At 38.5% G+C, this 22,850-nt stretch overlaps 1 protein-coding gene across 1 annotated transcript in view; it reads right to left on the bottom strand.

Annotated features, from left to right (window-relative positions):
* Positions 1-2,143: 2,143 nt before the first annotated feature.
* VPS36 (vacuolar protein sorting 36 homolog) overlaps positions 2,144-22,850 on the bottom strand; it is a 46,581-nt gene continuing 25,874 nt past the window's right edge. Inside the window, 9 exon segments of the mRNA XM_020969968.2 lie at positions 2,144-4,738; positions 6,406-6,482; positions 7,947-8,031; positions 9,678-9,742; positions 12,123-12,188; positions 13,155-13,190; positions 13,192-13,290; positions 14,514-14,591; positions 14,683-14,715. Of these exon segments, the coding sequence (XP_020825627.1) occupies positions 4,645-4,738; positions 6,406-6,482; positions 7,947-8,031; positions 9,678-9,742; positions 12,123-12,188; positions 13,155-13,190; positions 13,192-13,290; positions 14,514-14,591; positions 14,683-14,715 (633 nt within the window). The 3' untranslated portion in view covers positions 2,144-4,644.

The following is a 22,850-nucleotide window of genomic DNA, read 5'->3' as shown; positions in this document are numbered from 1 at the left end:
GTGGCAGAGGATAGGGAAAAAAAAAAGCTTAAAATCTGCATGCACCTAACACAACACCTTAAAGCTGTTTGGTTAAAAGTGAAAGGCAGCAGAAGGGGAAGTTCTCATAAATCTATCCACATGCGGATGAGGACAGCTTTGGTTTTGCTTTTGCATCACCAGCACCTAGCAGTCCCTTGGTCTAACAACTGCTTAATAAATGCGAAATTGAACTGGATTAGGTGAACACTTTAGTGTTACACACACTGCTTACAATTTATTCTGCTTTTACATAAAGTACCATATTTTTAATCGAAGTTAAAACCTTCTAGCTTCAGTTCCCTAACTTTTTCAATGGACTTTTAAAGACTATTACAACCACTTACATCATCTTACTTACAGAGTCAAGAGAATTTAAAAATGCTTATCTTTTAATAATTTAGCTAATTGCACTAATGAAATTTTTTGAACTGCAAAAAAATGACATCACCACCCACTTTAACTCCTGGAAACAATTTACTTTATTTGGTTAATCCCAGTTTTCAATTTTGTAATCTAGTTTTCCGTGTATAATAACATTTTTAGCTCAGTCTATTCTCTGGAATATTAAAACACGTAAGAAACCTCCTTCTTTTTGGAGGAAGAATTAGGTACAGATAAACCAAATTCACATTGTAGGTAATTTTATGGGTTAAGGAAAATTCTTTCTGAACTGGACTATTATTGAGCAAACTGTAACTTCGGTTAAGTAACCTTTTAAACGTGATAAATAACATTACTAAAATGTTTTAAAGGACTGAAGTAAAAGAGAGAAGCACTAGGGTCTTGTCAGCATTGGGCTGTCAGGATATTTAAATTGTTCCTAGTGCAATGACATATTTAGCAAAGCTTTGCATAATCAGTATCCATGCTCCAGTCCTTAACCCCAAAGAACTGTCCTGAGGCCTATATTCTTCCTCTTTCTCCCGGTGATCTTTCGTGAACCCCATGGGTTCACCTCTCTACAGATGACTCCTAAATTCAAATACCCAGCCCCTCTCCATTTCTCTCCTGAGCTCCAGCCCGCTGTCAGTTGCTGTGATTGCTAATCATCTTCACTTAAGACATGTCCAAACTCAACATGTGCAAAATGGAAGCCATTATCCCTTCTCCTTTCCTCTGTATTTCCCTATTTCTGTTGAGGGCATAGCCTCCTTCTTGTTACCCAGATTCGCCTCAACATCATCATCTCCTTTCTTCCTCACTCCTCTCTCCATATCCGATGAGGTGCCAAGTCTTGTCGATTCATTCATATCCACCCCGCCTCTTCACTACGTGGCTACTGCCCTAGCTTGGCCCCTCATATTGTATCTGAGTTACTGCAACAAGTTTTTATTGATTAACTCTTAATCCCCACTTCTACACACTGCTAAATTGATGTTCTTAAAGCACACCTGACCACACTTCTCTCCTACTCAAAAAGCCTATTGTTCGCAAGAAAAATGCAGACTCCTATTGGGTTTTTGAAGTCTCTAACAATTTTATTTGATTCTCCATTCCCAGGCTTTCCTTTCCCTCCCAAATATACTACTTTCCAGCCAAACTGACCTATTTGCTATTACTTGGTACACGTTCCATAAAAAAACACTCCATCTCATACTTATGTACTTTTTGCACAGGCTGTCTGTCCCTCATCACGTCCAGCTGTTGTTTAGACAATCACTGATAAGCAAAGGCAATGGGTTATCAATAACTGTGGAATGCTGAGCCATGGGGAGATGGGAACAGAAAGGAGCCAAGGAATGGTGAGAGAGAAGGCTGGACAGAGCCAAATTATAGAAAGGCCTTGAATGAAGAGTCTGGACTTGAATGTGAAACCTTTGTAGTCTTAAGCAAGGAAATGACATGATGACATGTCCTTGGAAAGAGTGGTAGAAGAGTACAGGATGGATTAGGGTCACTTTAATATACATTCAGTCATTCACACAGCCAGAGCAAGTTGTTTTTTTAATTTAGCAGTTCATTATAAGAACAGCTCTCTTTTAAAAAGATTAAAGTAAAGGGTATGAAAGTGTCCTTTACATTTGCACTAGGCAGCTGATTGTCTAGAAGGAAAATGGTGGCCATATTTTAAATTATTGGCTTCTTTCACACTTTTTTTTTTAAAAAAAGAGAGAATACCAAGTTAGGAAAAAAAATCTTTTTATTGTAATGATTTATTAATATATATTATATATCAATCATTTAATTTAACCCTGAAAAGATCTTTACGTACACAAAGTATAAAGTTTTGTCTTGACAATAAGTGGCTCGAGAAGTGCCATTATAATAAAGCTAAGGATACAGGTCTGTATCTTAATGCTCCTAAGAGGTAAGTCATGAAAGCACTAAATAATAAATATATCAATTAGGAAAAGCACCAAAACAGCATTTTGGATGGGAGTCCGAGTCCAACAGTTCTTATTTCAACATAAGCCTACTAAGAGCAAGACCTGAATGATGCCCCCATAAGACAGTCCAAAGTCATAAAAAATAAGGATTGGGACAAGAAATAGTGGAAATATGTCCATTTAAAAATAATGCAAAACAAAAATTCCTAAAGTATCTAAACACTGAGTTTTAAAAGATGATAATGCCTCCAGAATAGTAACCATATGTGATTTCTCCTCATTTTCCAGTTTCTTTTCGCTTTGTAGTGAGTACCCCATTCATGTTTTGCTGCTGTCATATGAAGGTAAACATAATAGCTGAATCACATAAATTTGTGGTGACTGATCTAAATCCTTAAAGCTTGAACCATTGCCTAGTACAAGTATAACCTGTGGAACAGCTTACTATTCAAGAGTAAGAGAGAACAGGATTGACACACTTGTAATTTAAAAAAAAAAACTTGACAAATGAGACTTTCTGTGAGTGTCATGTATAAAAGCATCCTTTGCATCTTTGAAGGTCCAAAACTACAGAGATGCCCAGGAACAAACTTAAGGGTTTGAATGATGGAGGCAGAACAGGGAATTCACTCATCAGTGAACATTAGCAGAACAATGTGGGTCAGCAAAACAGTGCCTAGAACAAGGTTGTCCAGAGGCAGCACTTCTGCTGGTTTCCTACCGATATGAAATAGCTAGAGCTGATACCCAGGAACTGACAGTTATGTAAAGAGAGCGGCTAGCTGGCCTAGCTGGAGGTATTCTCTGAGAGTGAGGTTGGAAATTCCTTGAGGTCTTCACACAAGGGTCCTGGAATGGCTACTAGCAGTGACACACAGGTGGACCCCACAGAAGTTCCTTAGAGAGACTCAAGTATAAACTTGGGGATTCCTCTTAGGTTGGCTAAATACAGTCACTGAAGGTTGGTTCTTGGAGTATGGGTACTGATCATCCTGTAAAATTGTGTACACATACTATGAAGACCCTTCTACTCCATCTCCTTAGCTAACCATTGCAGGGGGCCCCATCCTGACCGTGGGCATATGCCCTGAATTTTAAGTTATGCCATTATATGATACACTGTACAACTGTAAAACAGGAATCTATTTTCATTAGTGGCAGCATTTTTTTGGTCTTAGGATAATCTTCTTTTATTTCTCTCAGTAAGATTTTTCTGAACAGAGCAATAATACCAAGAAGTAAGCTTTTTTGCATGTTGTTAAGTAAATCAGGGCAAACAAAAGTAAAAAATATTGCTGGAATATGGTAGAATGACTTGCTAGTAGTGCACCAGAATTGTTTACTGTTGAAATTCTTTAAAAAGGAGGAAAGAATGAAGACGTGTGTGTGTGTGTCTCTGTGTGTGTATTCTAACTTTCCTTTTTCCACTTCAAAGAAAAAAGATAATCAAGTTTCCAGGTTCCTGATGGCTGGTTCAAAGTTTTCTACAGCAGACTTAAAAAATCCCCAGGTCGGCTAATTCCCAAATTTGGAATCATCCCTCTAAACATGTCTAAACAGCTTCTTAATTCAATTTCAAAATCCAATGTATTTTAAAAGTAAAATGACATAGGCGCATTCTTTAAATGCCAGTCATGAATTCACCACTTAGTAACAAAAAAAAAAAAAAGAAATTACCGTATCAAGTCTCTACATAAGTAAGCTAAATAAAAAACTAAGTAGGATACTTGATCTAGCCTCTGGAAGAGACAGCCTGTGATTGCTTCCAGAGGAGGTGTCTAACACAGCATCATCCAGTATCACATTACGTTCCAATGGGGTCATAGCTCTATCACTGCAAACATGGCATATTTCAGATATCCCCAAACGGTAAACAGTTGACATGAACATAAATCCTATTGTGATTCAATCCCTTTCAGTCATCTTATTAACATAACTATTACCTGGGTTAACTCAGATTTATTCTCATGAAACTAAACTCTCTTCTTTCAAAACAGTTCAACTAAACGATTCAGTTAGAAACTCTTATTTTACGTTAACCTACTAAGGGTCAACATAAACATAACATGATTTAATTTTCATGACAGCTTTGATTTTTTCCTTTAGTACCTTTCCATATTAATCCTAAATAAGCTTTCCTAGGACATAGTATTTAGGGAAAAACATTAGAAAAGCTGTCCTGTATTGCAGTGTTCTACCAAAATCCGTAACTGAATAAAGGTTTATCTCATAGTTGTCTGTCATTCAGTCATTGCATGATGAAAGGATATAGGTAAAGAATACAATTACAAAATATTTAACTCTGGGTCATGAACAAATTTGGATAAAACCTCAAGCCTTCCACTGAATCATCTCTGCAAAGATGGCCCATCTTTTCAGCAAGAAGCAACCTAAAGACAAAGACAAAAAGAAAATGAAATCATTTATACATTCATTCAATCAATCAATTCACAAGGATTTATTAAATGCACACCATGCTGCACACTAGAGACATAAAGAGAAAAAGGAAACAGTCCCATCCCTCAGGGGTCTTCAATTCCATACGGGAGAGCTGTCTCCATCTATAAGGATATATGACAGAGATACAAAGGGAAGGTGGGGCACAAGCTTACGGGGGCCTCAGGAAAGGCACCACATAACAGGTGGCACTTAGGCTGCAACTTGAAGGGAGGGAGGGAGTCTAAAAAGCATAGGGGAAGAAGAAATGCATTCCTGGTAGTGCGGAGAGCTAGCTCAAGGGCCCAGAGATGGACATGGAGTGTCTTCTAGAAGGATAACTAACAGAATATGCAATGACACATAAGAAGACTGAAAAGGTAGGCTGGAGGGAGGTTTTAAAGGCTTTCAAAGCCACAAGTAGGAGCTTATATTTGTCCCTAGATGTAACAGAGGCAGCTAGGGTGGCTCAGTGGATAGAGCACTGAGCCTGGAGTCAGCAAGACCTGAGTTCAAATCTGGTCCCAGACACTTACTGTGTGACCTTAGGCAAGTCACTTAACCTTGTCTGCCTTAATCCACTGAAGAAGGAACTCCAGTATCTTTGCCAAGAAAATCCCATGGACAGCACTGGCACGCTATGGTCTATGGGGTCATGAAGAGTCGGACTAAACAAGATGCAATAGGGAACTACTCAGGTTATTGAAAAGGATGGTGACACTGTCTGAACTGCCCTTAAGAAAATCGATCTGGGAGCTGTGTGGTAGATGTGTGAGATCCGTGAGAGAGACAATCAAGGAAGGGAGATCAATTAGGAAACTACTGTAATGGTCTAGGTGAGAGGTGATAAAGGGTGGTGGCTATGTGGGTGGTGAGAACGGGATAAATTCAAGAGATGCTAGGGAGGTAGAGATGGCAAGATCTGGCAATGGAATGGATAGATGTGGTGAGAACTAGTTGAGGAGACACTAAAATTGTGAACCCGGGTGACGAGAAGAATCTTGCTGCCCTTGGGAGTAAACAGGTAAGTTTGGAAGAGGGGTGGATTTGGGAAGAGAAATAACGGGTTATAGTTGGAGTTACAGATGTTTATGGGCAACCAGTTCAAAATGTCCAATAGTCAGTGATGTAGGAACCAGAGTTCAAGAGAGAGACTACAGCTGACTATATGTATGTGGGAGTCATCTGCAAAGCTTCCATAATTAAATCCATGGGAGTTAATGAGGTCACCAAGTGAGGTGGTATACAGAAAGATAAGAAGCCTGAGGCAGAACTTCAGGGTACACCCATAGTTACAAAGTATGCTACGGATGATGATCCAGAAGCCTGAGGCAGAACTTCAGGGTACACCCATAGTTACAAAGTATGCTACGGATGATGATCCAGCAAAGGAAATTAAGAAGGAGCAGTTAATTTGGCAAGAAAAGAATTAAGAGAGAACAATGTCATGAAAACCCAGACAAGAGAGAGCATCCAGGAGAAGAGGGTGGTCAGCAGTGTCAAAGGCTGTAGAAAGGTAAAGATGGATGGGGACTGAGAAAAAGCCATTAGATTTGGCAATTAAGAGAACACAATGATAAGTAGTAACAAAAATGGGCATTACCGCCCCAAGCTAATTTACCTTTCTTTGGCTAAAAGAACAGACATTCCTACAAGTTTGGCAAATTCTTCGGATGTGAGAGATCCCTTTTCTGATACCTGTAACAAAAAACATCAAAATAAAATGTGTTACAAATTTGATTGGCAAGGCACAATACTTAGTCCTATGAATCTGATCAAGTAAGACATTTAAAAACATATGATAAGTTCTTGAATGTGTTACAGGTATTCAAATAGTATTAGCAATTGAAGTACATTTTCTTTACCCGTGCTTGACTCTACCTACCTCACAGGGTTATGAGGAAAGCATTATGTAAATGATAAAGAGCTATATAAACATGAGGTAATACTAATACTAAGATGAGGACTCAAAAGAAAATATTTCAAAACCTAGCAGTCTAAATTATAACATCTCTATAATATATACAACAGAAGGTCTGTGTGGTAGCATAAAAGTAAGGCCAAACACTCTGAAACAGAAGAGGGTAAAGAAGTTTATGAATCAGCTTTTGTTAAAAATGTGTATTATGGACACATCTGAAATCCAGAAATCAGGGAGCGGAAAGGGACCTTAGTGGATCATCTAGGGCAGCTTTCCCTTTTTATGATGAGGCTACTGGAACAAAGATAAGTTCAGTGACTTGCTCAAGGTCACCATAGCTAATAAGATTTGGCAGGTCCAATGAAGACAGTAATATTTCAAGCATCTTAAATAAGTGACATCAATAGAGAAATCAGCTAAATCAGCCTAATCTAGGCTTATGGAGTACTATGCACACAGTAAGCACCCAGTTTTTCTGCTGAACTGAACTGAAGTAAATATTTTGACACAGCTGCCTGACAGTCAGTAGTGATGCTTATGTATCCACTATAGATAGAGCTCAATTATGTCATGCTTTGATTAAAAAACGAAACAGCTAAAGCTAAGCCTCAAAGAAAATATCCTGTGTAACATTAGTCTATTTTCTCCACTTATTTCTGAGTAAAAAGGGATCAGTAAATTGATGTACCAGAGAAGAACTTAATTATGGGTTTGATCCATACTGACTCCTTAATATGCCAAGGCACAAAGGATCTGTAGGAAACTCCCAGACTGGGAATATCCTACCCCAACACTGAATGAAACCCATCAATGACTTCGTAACAAACCTATCTCTCAGAAAGCATTTATTAAATGTCTATGATATGTCAGGCATTGGGGAGTCAAATACAAATGTGAGATAGTCTCCGACCTCCCAAAGGGGACACAACCTGGTAATGGGTAAGTAAAAACACAGGACAGATATACAAATACACACACTGACTTCTGAGGGTGGGGTGGAGGCACCAAGAGTCAGAGGTGAGATTAAAACACAGGCCTACAGGATTTTATGTCAAATGGTGTTATCTACCATGCCAAGCTGCCTTACCACTTAAGAACAATTTAAAACATTAGAACCTGTACATATGAAAACATTTTTTTTAATATGGCAAACTTCAAAAGGAAATCCTGCTCTTCAAGTTTTACACCTAATATGCTTAAATCATCTTTGCAGACTGTTAAAGGACATCCAGGGCACATACTGTCTCTAAAGCTGAAGCAAGCATTTCCTCTTCATTGTGGGACTGAAGCTCAATGACCATGACACCACTGTCAAAAATTCGGAGCCTGAAAATGAAGGATGAGAATAAGAGAACTCTTCAGCTGCTAAAAAACTGTGGGGATTTTTATACCCTTGTATAGGAGTAATGTCACAGCAGAAATAACATTCAAAACATAACACCCCAAGAAACTGTGAGCAAAGACTTGATCAAACAGTCAAGTACAGATTACTTCATGACTTCCCCTCTTAATACATTTTCAGTGGAAGAAAAGGGATAATCTGAAACCTGACTTTCTTACTTGCAGATTATATAGACCAACTCTAGACATTCCCATTTAAGAGGAGCAGACATTTTACCCTTATGTCTTACCTCACTGCCAAAGAATCTGTTTATTTGCCCATCTCCTACCTCACCTATAGCTCTAATAAAGATGGGAGCAGGGACAATATTGAGACATGTGATAGCACTGGTTACATTTTTAACTATGCATATTCCTGCTATCCTCCACTAAAATCTATTACTATCATGTCTAATGTAGAGGTGACCCTAAATTACTAAAGGCTGTGCCAGGGGACTGAAAGCTCTGGTAGAGTTTACCTACCAAAACAAGAAAAGCTTCAACTATGAGCCTTGCAACAAATTGTATTCTATACATGTTGTCCAAAGATCAACTTTTACTAAGAGACATTCATCACTTTTAAAGAAGACTCAGAGGACAGAGGAAAAAAAATATACATATCTAAATATCTATATGTTTAGGGGAAGCATTTGGTTCTCCAGACTGGACCCTGTCCAGATGTTAAAGCTGGCAAAGTTAAAGCAACTGAACGAAGCCCAAGTCTCTCTCCACTCCAGTTCATCCTTCTCTCAGCTGCCAAACTGATCTTTCTAAAGAGCAGGCCTGACCATAACACCCTTCTACTCAATAAACTCCAGATGTTCCTTATTAAAAAGTCTTTCACAACTTGGTCCCTTCCTACCTTTCCAGCCTTCTTACATTTTACTTTTCTCCACATTATTTTATAATCCAGGAACACTGGCCTTTTTGCTGTTCCTCATACATGACACTCACATCATGTCCGGGCCAGTTTCACTGGCCAAATGTCCTCCTTTCTCACCTCTGCCTTCTCACTTCCCTAGTTTCCTTCAACATTCAGCTCAAATTCTCCGTTCTGCAAGAGGTCTTTCCTGGTTAAACCCTCTCCCCTGACCCTGCCTCTAGTGCCTTCCCTCTGAGGGCAGGGGCCATGTTTTATTTCCCTTTCTTTGAATGCCCAGAGCTGGCACATAACAAGTGCTTAATCAAGCTCACTAACTGACAAAGAGAAACCAAAGGATTAATTAATTTACCCAAATTCCTGCAAAAGGTCAGTAATAGGCTTTTAATTCCTTTTTTGGTGTCAAGATCATGACATATAGCTGTAAAAAGGATAGCCAAAGACTCAAGAAGGATCTGGGAATGCAGAAACAGTACTTGAAGGTTAGACAGGATAAGAGAGGGGCTGCTGACACTGAGATTCAGTCAACACACCTCCTCTCAGTGTCTTCAGCATGGAAAGCATGATTTGGGGCCCTTGCTGTGCACCACTATAAAGATCACACTCCCTTCAATGGACACACTAAGAAAATGGGCCTGGCAAACACTATTATAATTCAATCGGCAAGGAATTATTGTTCAAAGTAAATGCACATCTTAATAAACTCCCTTACCTGAGAGGTAATTTCAGCGCTTCCAACATCTTACAAGCATTTACTAAGTCCTCTGGTGAGAGCAGCTAGTAAAAAAAAAATTTCCTTGTTGACATTGTAAACAAACAGATATGATGTTAAACAAACACGAGGACCACAAATGAGAGAGAAGCCTGGAGCCTAAAGGCACATTTATCAAACGTTTTAGGTGATATGACCTAACTACTTAAAGGGCAATGAGTCTAAGAGGAAATTAACGGGCTCTCTTGAGAGGGGATGCCTAGATATTCACCACTAGCTATAGCTGGGTCCTATGCCAGTCATGAAGTGAGGATGTGGATCCAAGTAGACTAAGCTCACCCATTCTCTCTTGGTAACAGAGGGAGGGGGCTGAGATGTGCTCTCGGGTGGGCCTGCATGCAGTTTCCTCTGTGTCAAATTCCAGAAAGTAATTCCTTTAAGATGCAGCTCAAGTGCCACCTTCTATAGGACGCCTTTTACCATTCCCAGCTACCTGGTATTGAACTACTTTGTATTTATTTTCTTTGTATTTATTCCATAGAGATTATTTCCTTCGTTGAACTTGTTTCCACTGTGTGCAGAACAGTACCTAGCGCATAGCAGGAATTAATAAATGCTTACTGACTGATTAAAGGAAGGCATGTGAAGTTGGAACTTCAACTTTCCTATTATATGTTAAATGATATGGGATTAAAAGAAGTCAAGACATTTACAAGGTGCCCAACAATAGTTAGCTTAAACTTAAAAAAAAGCTTAAAAAAACCCCAACACACTAAGTTTATAGAAGCAAAATCCCTCTGTAGCAAATGCTATAAGATATCCAAATGGCTTTATTTCTAATGGAATTCTGTTAAAATGTTAGAAAGCTAGACCCCAAGATTCAGAGCTGGAAGAAACACTCAAGATCATCTAAGTCCAACCCCTTCAACTGACAGATGAAAAACAGCAGAAAAAATCACATTCCTAGACTGCAAAAACTGGAGCAGAAATAAAGTTGATGTCTACCAGAAATTTTCTGAACCAGGAGGGGAAAGGTGGAGGGATCATAACAATAACAAGAAATATGTAGTAAGTGCCTACTATATGCAAGGCATTGACTAGGTAATGGGGACAAGTACCAAGAAGAAAACAATCCCTAGTTACAAGAAGCTCATGTTCTAAGGAATGAGACAAGTACATATATAGATATATGCAGCCTAGATATAAGGTGAATAAATACAAATAAATATAAAGTAGTTAAATGTAAGGAGAAAAAACACTAGCAGTAAAGGAGGTAATGACAGGTTTTATGTGGAAGACAGTACTTGGGCTGCATCTTTTGGGAAGAGAGGAACTCCATGAGGGAGGTAAAGAGGAAGTATTTCAGGCACACAGTAGGGCCCGTACAAATACACAGAGGTGGGAGATGAAGTGGTATGTGTGAAGAACAGCTAGAAGAGCAGTCTGGCTGCATAAGAGAGTTTGGGAGAGTAATATTATCCAATGAGGCTGGAAAGATGGGTTGGGTCCAGGTTATGAAAGCTAAACAGAGGAGTTTATATTTTATCCTTTCCTTTCTAGAGCAGCAGAAACTGTGGAGAAGTAGAGGAATCAACTGGTAAGATCCACACTCAAGGAAAATTACTTCAGCAGAGCACCGAGGGTGGACTGAAGTAATGCGAGGCTTGAGACAAGGAAGTAATTTAGGTGGCTGATGCCTCAACTAAGGTGGTAGCTCTGTGAGTGGAGAAAGAAGGCATGAGATGTAAGAGAGACTGTGAAAGTAGAACTGGCAAGATTTGGTAACTGAATGACTATGTAGGGTGAGGGCGAATGACAAGTATAGTGAGGAGGAAAATGCCAAGGTTATAAACCTGGGAGACTAGCAGGATGGCTGTACCTTCAAGAGAAATAGGGAAGTGTGGAAGAGGGAAGGCTTCAGGGAAAATAGAATGAGCTCGGTTTTTCACAGGTCTTGGACTTGAGATATCTCCAGGACATCCAATTATATTTACACCATTCAACCCTCTCCTCATCCTAGACCCTTTTGTTTTCTTAGTCTGTGGTGCTTTTGTTTAGGTGGTTGAATTTTTTTGATATGGAAAAGGATAGGAAATATGGGGAAGTCAAAAAGAATGGGGAGACTTGAAGTATAATTGTTACTTTACAACAGGACAAAAGAAGTTCTTCTCTCTTTATTACTACCTACTATTAGTACACACTCAAGGTCTTCAGTACAGAAAGGAACCAGACAAGGCATTGTTTACACAGCATTATCCAATGCACAGAATTTGATATGACTAAGTTAACAAAATAGGGCTCCTACATGCAACTCCTCAAGTTAAGAAAATATCTTTTTCATAAATAGAATCTATCCTTGAACAGTATTCATTATAACAGGATTTCCCCTGGATTACATCAATAAAGCCTAGATTTAGAAGTAGAATGTCAAAACTGATTTCTTACTTCCATTCCTCTAGCTCGGTTCACTAAACAGTACACCTCCGTGAGCGACATTATTCCCCCTCGCTCCTGTTTAAATATGAAATAAGTAAATTTAATATAAAATATGGTTGGTGGCAAAGATTCCTGAAATCTGTATAACAGCATTAAATCACAATACACCAGAAAATGAATGTGCATAAGAAAATACTGAGACAAATTCTATATTTGGATTTAAAAATTCTTTTTCAAATTCAAAGATGATACTACAATTACTGTTTAATATTTACTAATCGGTGAAGAAGGACTTATAAAATTCTACAATCATACGGTCCAAGGGACATCACAGATCATCTCTATTTGAAACACGAATGTATTCTACAACAGCCCTGACAAGTGGTCATCCAGATTTTTTCCACACCTCTCCAGGCAGTCCTTTGCTTTTACGTTAAGACATTCCTGCTCATAAGTAAGTGAAATCTTCTTCTTTCCATGTTCCACCCTCTGTTGTTAGTTCTACCCCTCTTTAATCACACACAATTAATCTTTCTTTACATATGGCAGGCTTTCAAGTACTTGAAAAACACTATCACGTCCTTCCTAAAACTTCTCTTCTTCAGCATTAGGCTGAACCCTTTTGGAGAATGTATGGGGGAAAAAAATGTAAATTGCCCTTGTATGTCAAGTTAGAATCTCTATAATTATCATAGAAAATTGCCTCCTGTCTTAAAGACTGTTTTGTATTAGGTGTTTAGGAGATGACATGAGTCAGAAATTGGAAACAAAAGGACCTCTAATAAGATATACTACTACACTTTTTGACTAAGAAAGTTGTACATCTACTAATAATCTATAAAGTATTAGCTATGGTAGAGATTAAATATAAAAAAGCTGAAAATTATTAGCAGTTTCATTCAAACCAATTAATACTTATTTCAGAAAGAAACAAAATAATGGAATGTTAGCTGAAGGTTAATCAAACTTTAAGAAGAGTTACTCCTTTCAAGGTTCCTGATGACTGGATATTGATGGAATTAAACACTACTTTGCATTTACCTCTAAAGGCACCTGCAGTATTCCAGCTAGCTGTTTTTGCCAGCTGCATATGGTAATGAGTGCCTGAGCCATGCGTTTCTCTGGTAACTGGATTAGCTATGCCCATGCTCAGCAAGTAGGATTTAAACCTGATGGTCTAAATGGGAAAGAGAAAAAATACACATCAATGATATGACAGCTAGATTTGTTTTTCTTTTCAAGTTTAAGACCTTTATTTCTCCTGGCCATCAACTAAATGTTTAATTAAATACTTTACTATAGTCACTCTTTCCTCCCTTAACCCCTCCAATTTATAGAATCTTGGAATGGAAAGGGATCTTAGGAGTCATCTAGTCCAGTTAGTACATGATCAGGACCCCTCTTTATAATATTATCGACAAAGGGCCATCTAGGCTCCATTTGAAGAACTTCAATGAGGGAAACTCACTATCTTCCCAAGGCAGCCCATCACCCTTCCTGTTTTTCAGTCATTCAGTTACACCCAATTCTTTGTTATCCCATTTGGGGTTTTCTTGGCAAAGATACTGGAATGGATTGCCATTTGCTTCTCTAGCTCATTTTACAGATGAGGAAACTGAAGTAAACAGGGTTAAGTAACTTGCCCAGGGTCTTTCAGCTAGTAAGTGCCTGAGGCAAGATTTGAACTCAGGAAAATGAGTTTTCCTGACTGCAGGTCCAGCACTCTAGTCACTGTGCCACCTAGCTGTTCATCACTCCGGGATAGCTCTAATTGTTAGGAATTTTTTCTTTACACTGAAGAGTCTAAATCTTTCCCTCTGCAAATCCCTACACTATACTTATAATCTCTCATTATTTGTAATAAGAAAAGGATTTCCAGCAATACTCTGGATCAATTTAATAATATAGCCTCCCTCTCCTTTATCTTGTCATCTTACCCTTTCCTCACCTCACCAGGCTGGCAATTAAGAACACTAAGGTAACAACTACATTTAACACCAATCACAAGGTTATCATTAGAATAAATAAATAACCTCAAAAACCTCAATTTCAAACAATTTTGTGCCTAAAAGTTGACTTTCAAAAAGGTTGTAAAAACTATCATTTTTTAATTCTCTTTTTATAATATTCATAGCACCCTAATATTTATATTTCAAGAAAAAACTTTTTAAAAATCAACTTGTTATAGCTAACACAACTTTAAGACAAACATCTTGTATTTCTGAAGTATTTTCATTCAATTTCAAGCCCCCAAAACAAAAACTCTACGTTAAAAGGTTGACCATCAAAATATTTAGCTATACTGTTTATTTGTGTGTGTATTGTGTGTGTGTGTGTGTGTGTGTGTGTGTGTGTGTATTTGGCTTTTAGTCCTGAAAAACCACAAAAACTACTACTTACTTCATCTTCTGTGATATCACCTTGCTTATCCTTAATTTTATTAGCTATAGATTTGGATAATTCGACCATTTCCTTTGCCTGTCGGGAAAAAAGGAACCATTTTTCTAGTTACAAAATGTGCTTAAAACAACACAATTGTTTTGAATATAACAAATATAAATTAATATACCTTAACCATGAGTTTGCTGAGGTCTTCAAAAGCCTGAAATGAAAAATAATGAAGTTTTAATGGAATGGATCTAAATGGATTCAAATGTTTTGAAACAATGAAAGTAATGTTCCTTTTTCTTTAAAATTTCCTCAAAACCCCCAAAAAAATGTTGACACTGAAATCAGGAAGACTCATATTCCTGAATTCAAATCTGGACTCAGTCACTTACTAGCTGTGTGACCCTGGGCAAGTCACTTAACCTTGTTTGCCTCAGTTCCCTCATCTGTAAAATGAGCTGGAGAAGGAAATGGCAAACCTCTCTAGTATCTCTGCCAAGAAAACCCCAGATGGGGTTACAAACAGTTAGACATGACTGAAACAACTGAACAACAACAAATTTTTATTGGTTTAAAAAATAAAATGGCATATCAGAAATAGTTGAGTTGCTTTCAGAGAACATAATTTACTTTGCCATGAATAATAAAATGCTGTCATTTGATTTCCCTTGCTAAGAATTTAAGAACCAAAGGTATTTTTTAGTGGAGTTGCTTTGCTGGCCAAAAATGGCTAGTACAGATGCAGCAACATTTAGTGGGGTACACGTCTGACTTTAACAGAAGATGTGATTTTGCACTTACTTGTTTTGAACAGGGGCCTTTGTCTATGAGGTTTTTATAGCTTGGTCCTAGAACAAATAATGAATCCCATGGAAGTGGTTACGTGTATTGAAATTTGCCCTGGCTGAAGTTACAATTATGTAAAATATGATAATTGGTTCTAGTTCCATGGAAATATGCAGTAGAAATTTGCATAACGTGAACATTTCAAGTAATTCATTGTTTGTTCGACTAATCAGGACCTGGCCGCATGTTTTTAGTGTTGGGTGTGATAGATGTGGTCAGACTAAAAAAAACACATGTGAGCACATGAGCATGCCCACATACAGACACACACACACACACAGAGTGACAAAACCATGTTACTAGATCTACAAGCTAAAACCTTGAACAATTCAATGATTAAGTCAACCTATAATACTACCTTTCAGGATACTTCAATGGACCTGTGATCTCATCAATATGGGCATTCCCTCCAACAATGCCATTCATGACCCATATATCTCATTACTTAATTTAAATGCTGAACATAAATTATCTTAATTCACTGAAATTTTCTTTCAAAAGTCATCATAAAGTTTCACTGTGGCAAAGACAGGGTTGTTGCTATTGTTCATCCTTCGCTCAATGACTATGCCAGGAAAATGTAAACTTCAGCAGGTTCTCCCATGCTGGTGGGGTTTTGATTAAGGTCCCAGAAACAGGATATATCTTGTCTCTCAAGGTCCAGCCTGGCTAAGTACAGATGGCTTCATCATCTGGATGACTACTTGGTGATGAATTCTTTGGCCATGGGGGAACCCATAAAGTGAAGAAAAACTAAAAATGTCCTTCAACTCTGTGCATTCTTCCTTTTGTGGTGATAATGGAAGGGTAAAAGAAAAAGTAGGCAGAAGTGCTAGGAACCAGTTTTTAGACCACAAACATTGACTTGGCTGTTAGAATTCTAAACATAAAATCTTTGTACAATGACCAATGAGTAGATATACTTACTATTAAAAAAAAGAACCATCTCAACCTTGAGATTCTTAATTGAAACCAGAAGACAAAGGGAAAGTACAGCTAAATGGAAAGAGATTTTGCAGGTTCTCATCAGAGATGAAAATAAAGGAACTGTGGTAGCTGGTTTCATTGTGCATCCAATAGCAAAAATAAACACAATTTCATGAGACAACTATCTTCGAATATAGTACTCTTGATAAGCCGTTTCAAAAAGACTGCCATGAAGGCAGCTGCAGCTTATGTACAGGGGATGAAGAGAAACATTCTAAAAAGAATTTGATAAGACCCTCTAAAATAAGTCAACATACATTTTCACACTTGGTGACTTTAATCTCAAAGTAAGCACAGGGGAGTGCAGCAAAAGATATGCTGAAAATATGGTTCAGAAGTAAGAAACAAAGACTAGCAGACATTCTCAAAAGTCTTTTGTGCCAACAAATCATGAATGCTTTAAGGAAGAAGGGAATAGGCATATATTAAATGCCAACTATGTGCCAGGTTCTGTCCTAAGTGCTTTACAAATAACATCTCATTTAACTTTCACAACAACTCTGGGAAGTAGGTACCTTATTATCCCTATTTAACAGTTGAGGAAACTGAGGCGGACATAGGTTAAGTGACTTGCCCAGGCTTCACACAGCTAGTAAGTGTCTGAGGCTGGATTTGAATTCAGGTCTCTCTGACTCTGGGCCCAGCATTTTATCCACTACACCATGTAGATACTTTAAGGAATTGGAAGGTGCTGGGCATGATAAACACCAAATAATATTTCAAGAAATAAAAACTTTATTCTAACAGGAAATGACTAGTTACTGAGGTGGTAATCATTTCTGAGTCAGCTGACTATACACTCAGCCCATGGACATGTTACAACAAAAATTAAAATCAATGCTAAATTGGAAAAAAATAAAAAGATATGACACACAATTGGGGCAACTCCAACCTAACCTATTTAAACAAGTTCTTGAAGCCAAATTAAAAAAAATGGATAGAAAGCAGATATTAACACAGATATGACCATTCCTAAGGAAGTTTAACCCATATAAATCAATCACCATAAGGAGACTAAAAAAAGCCTTGAAACCTCCTCTGGTAGCAAATACTTGATCTTCTTGCCAAGTAAAGAAGTAAGGCAGCCAGGGGCAATACCAATTTAGAATATAAACTCATTTGTAGAATCTGATAGAGGAAGACGATGGAAGATTATGAGGAGTGCTACCTCATAAAAACGACAAAACACACTAGAGAGAAAAACCAAGTCTACAGAAATCTTAAAAAGAGAACCAACTAAGCCAGATCTTGGAGGTATTTAAGGATGACATTAGAAGGAAAACAACAGGCGAGAAGTTGAAACAATTTCTAAGGATTTTCATAACAAACCTTTCCCTGAATCAATGACAGTAAAGGCACCACAACTGGCCTATGACATCACAGTTCCTGAGGTGCTGCATGAGGAAGGAGAAAGGGCACCAGAGAAAACAAAGACGGGATGAGCACCTGGATCAGACCAGGTCTACACAAAATAAATCTGTAATGTTGTTATTAAAGGACTGTGAGCCTAGGACTACACGGGCCCTCAAAGTCCTTTCAGAGAGGAGGAAACTGATGTCCAAGGAGATTAAGTGACTTGCTGAGGTTCACAGAGGTAAAAAGTGAAATCTGAACCCCTGGGCTCTGAATCCAGAGCCAGCACTCTTTCCACCGTCCCACATTACCTCACTAGAGGCAACAGATCTGGAGGCCAACGCAGGACTGATTCTCAGGATATCTGGAGGAGGAAAGAGTACCAAAATTTTGGAAAAATCACAGATCTTACTACTGAAAATAGGGCAACTGAGAAACTATCACTAACCACCAATCACCATGCCTCCTCTCTTATAAAATGCATGAAGATAATCCATACTTGCACTGAAGGCCTTACTGATGCAAGTGGGAGAAGGAAACAAGGAGAATTTCACAACTGTGCTTTACAGCAAATACATCACTGACTGAAAGGTGTAGAGAATACTAGATGTACCCATATTCACTCTTCGCTGGCTCTAAAAAAAAAATAAATTGTTTTGTTGACCAAAATGCTACCTTTCTCAAAGGCTTTCTACCAACAGGGTACATCCCAGGTATATCCCATTCAATTTTCAATCATATAAGATTTCTTGAAAGACAAATCTTTATCCAGTAATCCTGTAATTATTAATAGCAAGTGAGAAATAAAACAGGAGATGTATATGTGCTAAAGTGTTTGCTATTGCTATGGAGAATCTTCAGTGCAAAGTTCACATTAAAAGACTGTAAGGTCTTTTAGACGCCTCTGTCTGAAGGTAACTTTTGTTGACTAGGGACTCACTTGAGATATCCCCTAAACCTTTCCAAATACCTTTATTTTTTTTTTGTGGGGGGGAAGGGAAGCTTTCTTTTTTTTCCATAATAGTGTTTTATTTTTTTCCAATTACATGTAAATATAGTTTTCAATACTCATTTTTGTAAAATTTTGAGTTCCAAATTTTTCTCTCTTCCTTCTTTCCCCCCTTCCCAAGACAGCAAGCAATCTGATATAGGTTATACATGTGCAATAGATATTTCCACATGAGTCACGTTGTGAAAGAAGAAACAGAACAAAAAGGAAAAACAAAAAACAAATAGTATGCTTCCATCTGCATTCAGACTCCATAGTTCTTTCTCTGGATGTGGATAGCAGTTTTCATTTTGAGTCTTTTGGAATTGTCTTGGATCACTGTATTGCTGAGAAGAGCTAAGTGTATCATAGTTAATCACTGCATAATGTTGCTGTTGCTGTGTGCAACGTTCTCCTGGTTCTGCTCACCTCACTCAGCATCAGTTCATGTAAGTCTTTCCAGGTTTTTCTGAAATCATCCTGCCCATCATTTTTTTTCTTTTATAGTTTAGTTTGTAGGTGCTACTAGATTATATAAAAGCTTTTATAAATTCATCTCATTTATGTTCATGGTTATGACTGTTAATTGTATATTTCTTTTTTTATTAATTTCTTTTTTAGTTTTCAACATTCACCTCCACAATTTTCTCCCTATCTCATCCCTCCCCCAACCCCAAGATGGCATGCATTCTGAATACCCCTTCCCCTAATCTGCTCTCCCTTCTATCTCCCACCACCTTCTCTTATCCCCTTCCACTTCTATTTTCCTATAGGGCAGGATAGATTTCTATACCCCACTGCCTATATATCTTATTTCCCAGTTGCATGTGAAAACAATTTTTAACATTTGTTTTTAAAACTCTGGGTTCTAAATTTTCTCTCTTCCTCCCTCTACAACCACCCTCACTGGGAAAGCAAGCATCTTGATACAGGTTATACATGTGTAGTCATGCAAAACACTCCCACAGTAGTCATGTTGTGAAAAACTATATTTCCCTTCATCTTATCCTGCCCCATTTATTCTATTCTCTCTTTTGACTCTGTCCCTCCTCATAAGTGTTTGCTTCAGATTACCCCATCCCCCAATCTGCCCTCCCCTCTATCATCCCCTGCCTTTTCCCCTTCCCCCCTACTTTCCTGTAGGGTAAGATAGCTTTCTGTACCCAACTGAGTGTATACTGTATTCTCTCCTTTAACCAAATCCACCAATGCGAATAAGATTCACTCATTCCCTCTCACCTTCCCCTGTTTCCCCTCCACTGTAAAAGCCTTTTCTTGTCTGTTTTATGTGAGATAATTTACCCCATTCTACTTCTCCCTTTCTCCTTCTCCCAGTATAATCCTCTCTCACTCCTTAATTTTATTCTCCAGATATCACCACTTCATCTTCAACTCACCCTGTACCATCTATCTATCTATCTATCTATCTATCTATCTATCTATCTATCTATCTATCTAATTTTTTCTCCTCCAACTACCCTCACACTGACAAAGTTATATGAGTTACAATATCATCTTTCCAGGCATGAATGTAAATGGTTCAACTTTAATAAGTCCCTTATGATTTCTCTTTCTTGTTTACCTCTTCACGCTTCTCTTGAGTCTTGTATTTGAAAGTCAAATTTTCTATTCAGCTCTGGTCTTTTCATCAAGAATGCTTGAAAGTCCTCTATTTACTGAATATCTATTCCCCCCCCCCAAAGGATTATACTGTTTTGCTAGGTAGGTGATTCTTGGCTGTAATCCTATCTCCTTTGACTTCCAGAATATCATATTCCAAGCCCTGTGGTCCCTTAATATATAAGCTGCTAAATCTTGTGTTATCCTGATTGTGTTTCCACAATACTTGAATTATTTCTTTCTGGCTGCTTGTAATATTTTCTCTTTGACCTGGGAACTCTGGAATTTTACTACAATATTCCTAGGAGTTTTCCTTTGGGGTACTCTTTCAGGAGGTGATAGGTGGATTCTTTCAATTCCTATTTTGCCCTCTAGTTCTAGAATACCAGGGCAGCTTTCCTTGATAATTTCTTGAAAGATGATGTCTAGGCTCTTTTTTTGATCATGGCTTTCAGAAAGTCCAATAATTTTAAAATTATCTCTCTTGGATCCATTTTCTAGCTCAGTTGTTTTTCCAATGAGATATTTCACATTGTCTTCTATTTTTTCATTCTTTTGGCTTTGTTTTACAATGTCTTGATTTCTCATAAAGTCACTAGATTCCATTTCATTCATTCTAATTTTTAAGAAAGTTATTTTCTTCAGGGAGCTTTTGGCCTTCCTTTTCCATCTGGCCAATTCTGCTTTTTAAGGCATTCTTCTCCTCACTGGCTTTTTGGACCTCTTTTGCTACTTGGGTTAGGCAGTTTTTTAAGGTGTTATTTTCTTCAGCATTTTTTTGGGTCTCCTTTAGCAAATGGTTGACTTGTTTTTCATTACTTTCTTGCATCACTCTCATTTCTCTTCCCAGTTTTTCCTCTACTTCTCTTACTTGCTTCTCAAAATCCTTTTTGAGCTCTTCCATGGCCTGGGACCAATTCACATTTTTCTTGGAGGCTGTGGATGTAGGAGCTTTGACTTTGTTGTCTTCTTCTGGTTGTATGTTTTGATCTTCTTTGTCACCAAAGGAAGATTCTACAGTCTGACTTTTTTTTTTTGTGCAAAGTTTGCTCATGTTCCCAGCCAATTACTTAACTTTTAAACACTTTGTTAAGGTAGGGGTCTGCTTCCAGTGTGGAGGACGTACTATCCCAAGCTTTGGGGGTTTTGTGCAGCTGTTTTCAGATACTTCTAGGGACCTATAAGTTTTCAGTTCTTCCAAGGTAGTATGATCAAGGGTGATGTGTTTACTCCTTTCCTTGCCTGTGCTCTGGTCTACGAGTGACCACAAGCACTCTTTTCTGCCTTGGAACTGTGAGAAGGATTCCCTCTCCATCATCACTACAAGCTCCACCACGCCAGCACTCCTCCTTGCCCTAGGTCCGTCACCCAGATCTGTGACCCAGTTCCAAGCACAGGCAAAGCAAGAGATTCCTGCCTCAGGACCAGCAAAGAGATCCCTGCAATCCTCCTCTGATCAGCCACTTGATTCCCTCTCGGTCTGTGGGTTGGGAGCTCCAAAAGCAGCCACCACCCAAAGGCTATGCTGGGACAGGAGCTGGGACCAAGTTTCTCCCTCACCGTGGTCACAGATCTTTCCTACTGACCTTCTAAGTTGTTTTTCCAGCTCATCGCTTCTTTTCTTTTTTTTTTTTTCAAAGGCAATTGGGGTTAAGTGACTTACCCAGGTTTACACAGCTAGTAAGTGTCAAGTGCTTGGTCTGAGGCCAGATTTAAACTCAGGTCCTCCTGACTTCAGGGCCAGTGCTCTATCCACTGCGCCACCTAGCTGCTCCCCTGCTCACAATTTCTTACAGAACAATGGTATTCCATTATATTCATTCCACAGTCTCCAAAATATTAAAGCTGTAAGTCACCCAAATGAAGGGAAATGAAAAGGCACATTTCAGGTGCGACTAGGCTACTACCTATCACCAAGATATTATTACCAGAGAGACATATGAAAAGAAAGGAGGCAGGCTCAAGAACAAAGGATAAGTAAACAACTCACATCTCTGGTCAGGAAAAGTCAAGCACACAAGCATTTACCAATAAGCAGCTAGCACTAAGCGCCAGGCACTACAGCAGGAGTGCTGGCAATACAAAGAAAGGCAAAAACCAGTCTCTGTTCTCAGTGGCTCACAGTCATTAATGGGGGAGACAACATGCAAACAACTATGCATAAATAAGACATACACAGATAACATGGATATAAACAACATATAAACTGGAGGGGATCTCAGAAGGAAGATAACAGCATTAAAGGGGAGCAGGAAAAGCTTCCAGTTGAAGGTGGGATTTTAACCAAGTCTTGAAGAAAGCCAGCAAAGTGAGGGGATGGAGATGAGCAGGGAGAGGGAAGCAGGCCTGGTGAACGTCCAGTGAAAAGGCACCTAATTGGTAGATGAGAGCATCATGTGTGAGGCTCAGCCAGGAGGCTGGTGTCACTGGATCACAGAGTACACAGAGGAGAGTGGGGCAGAAGAAGCCTGGAAAGGGAGGAAGAGGTCAGATCATGAAGGGCTTTAAAAGCCATGAACTGTCAGGTGATTCAGAGGAAAACCAGCATTTTGGGT

The sequence above is a fragment of the Phascolarctos cinereus genome, unplaced genomic scaffold (assembly GCF_003287225.1).
Source record: "Phascolarctos cinereus isolate Bilbo 61053 unplaced genomic scaffold, phaCin_HiC Scaffold_726;HRSCAF=1367, whole genome shotgun sequence".
Classification (NCBI taxonomy): domain Eukaryota; kingdom Metazoa; phylum Chordata; class Mammalia; order Diprotodontia; family Phascolarctidae; genus Phascolarctos; species Phascolarctos cinereus.
Note: the sequence above shows the minus strand (reverse complement) of the source record. Positions and strands in the feature narration are given on the sequence as shown.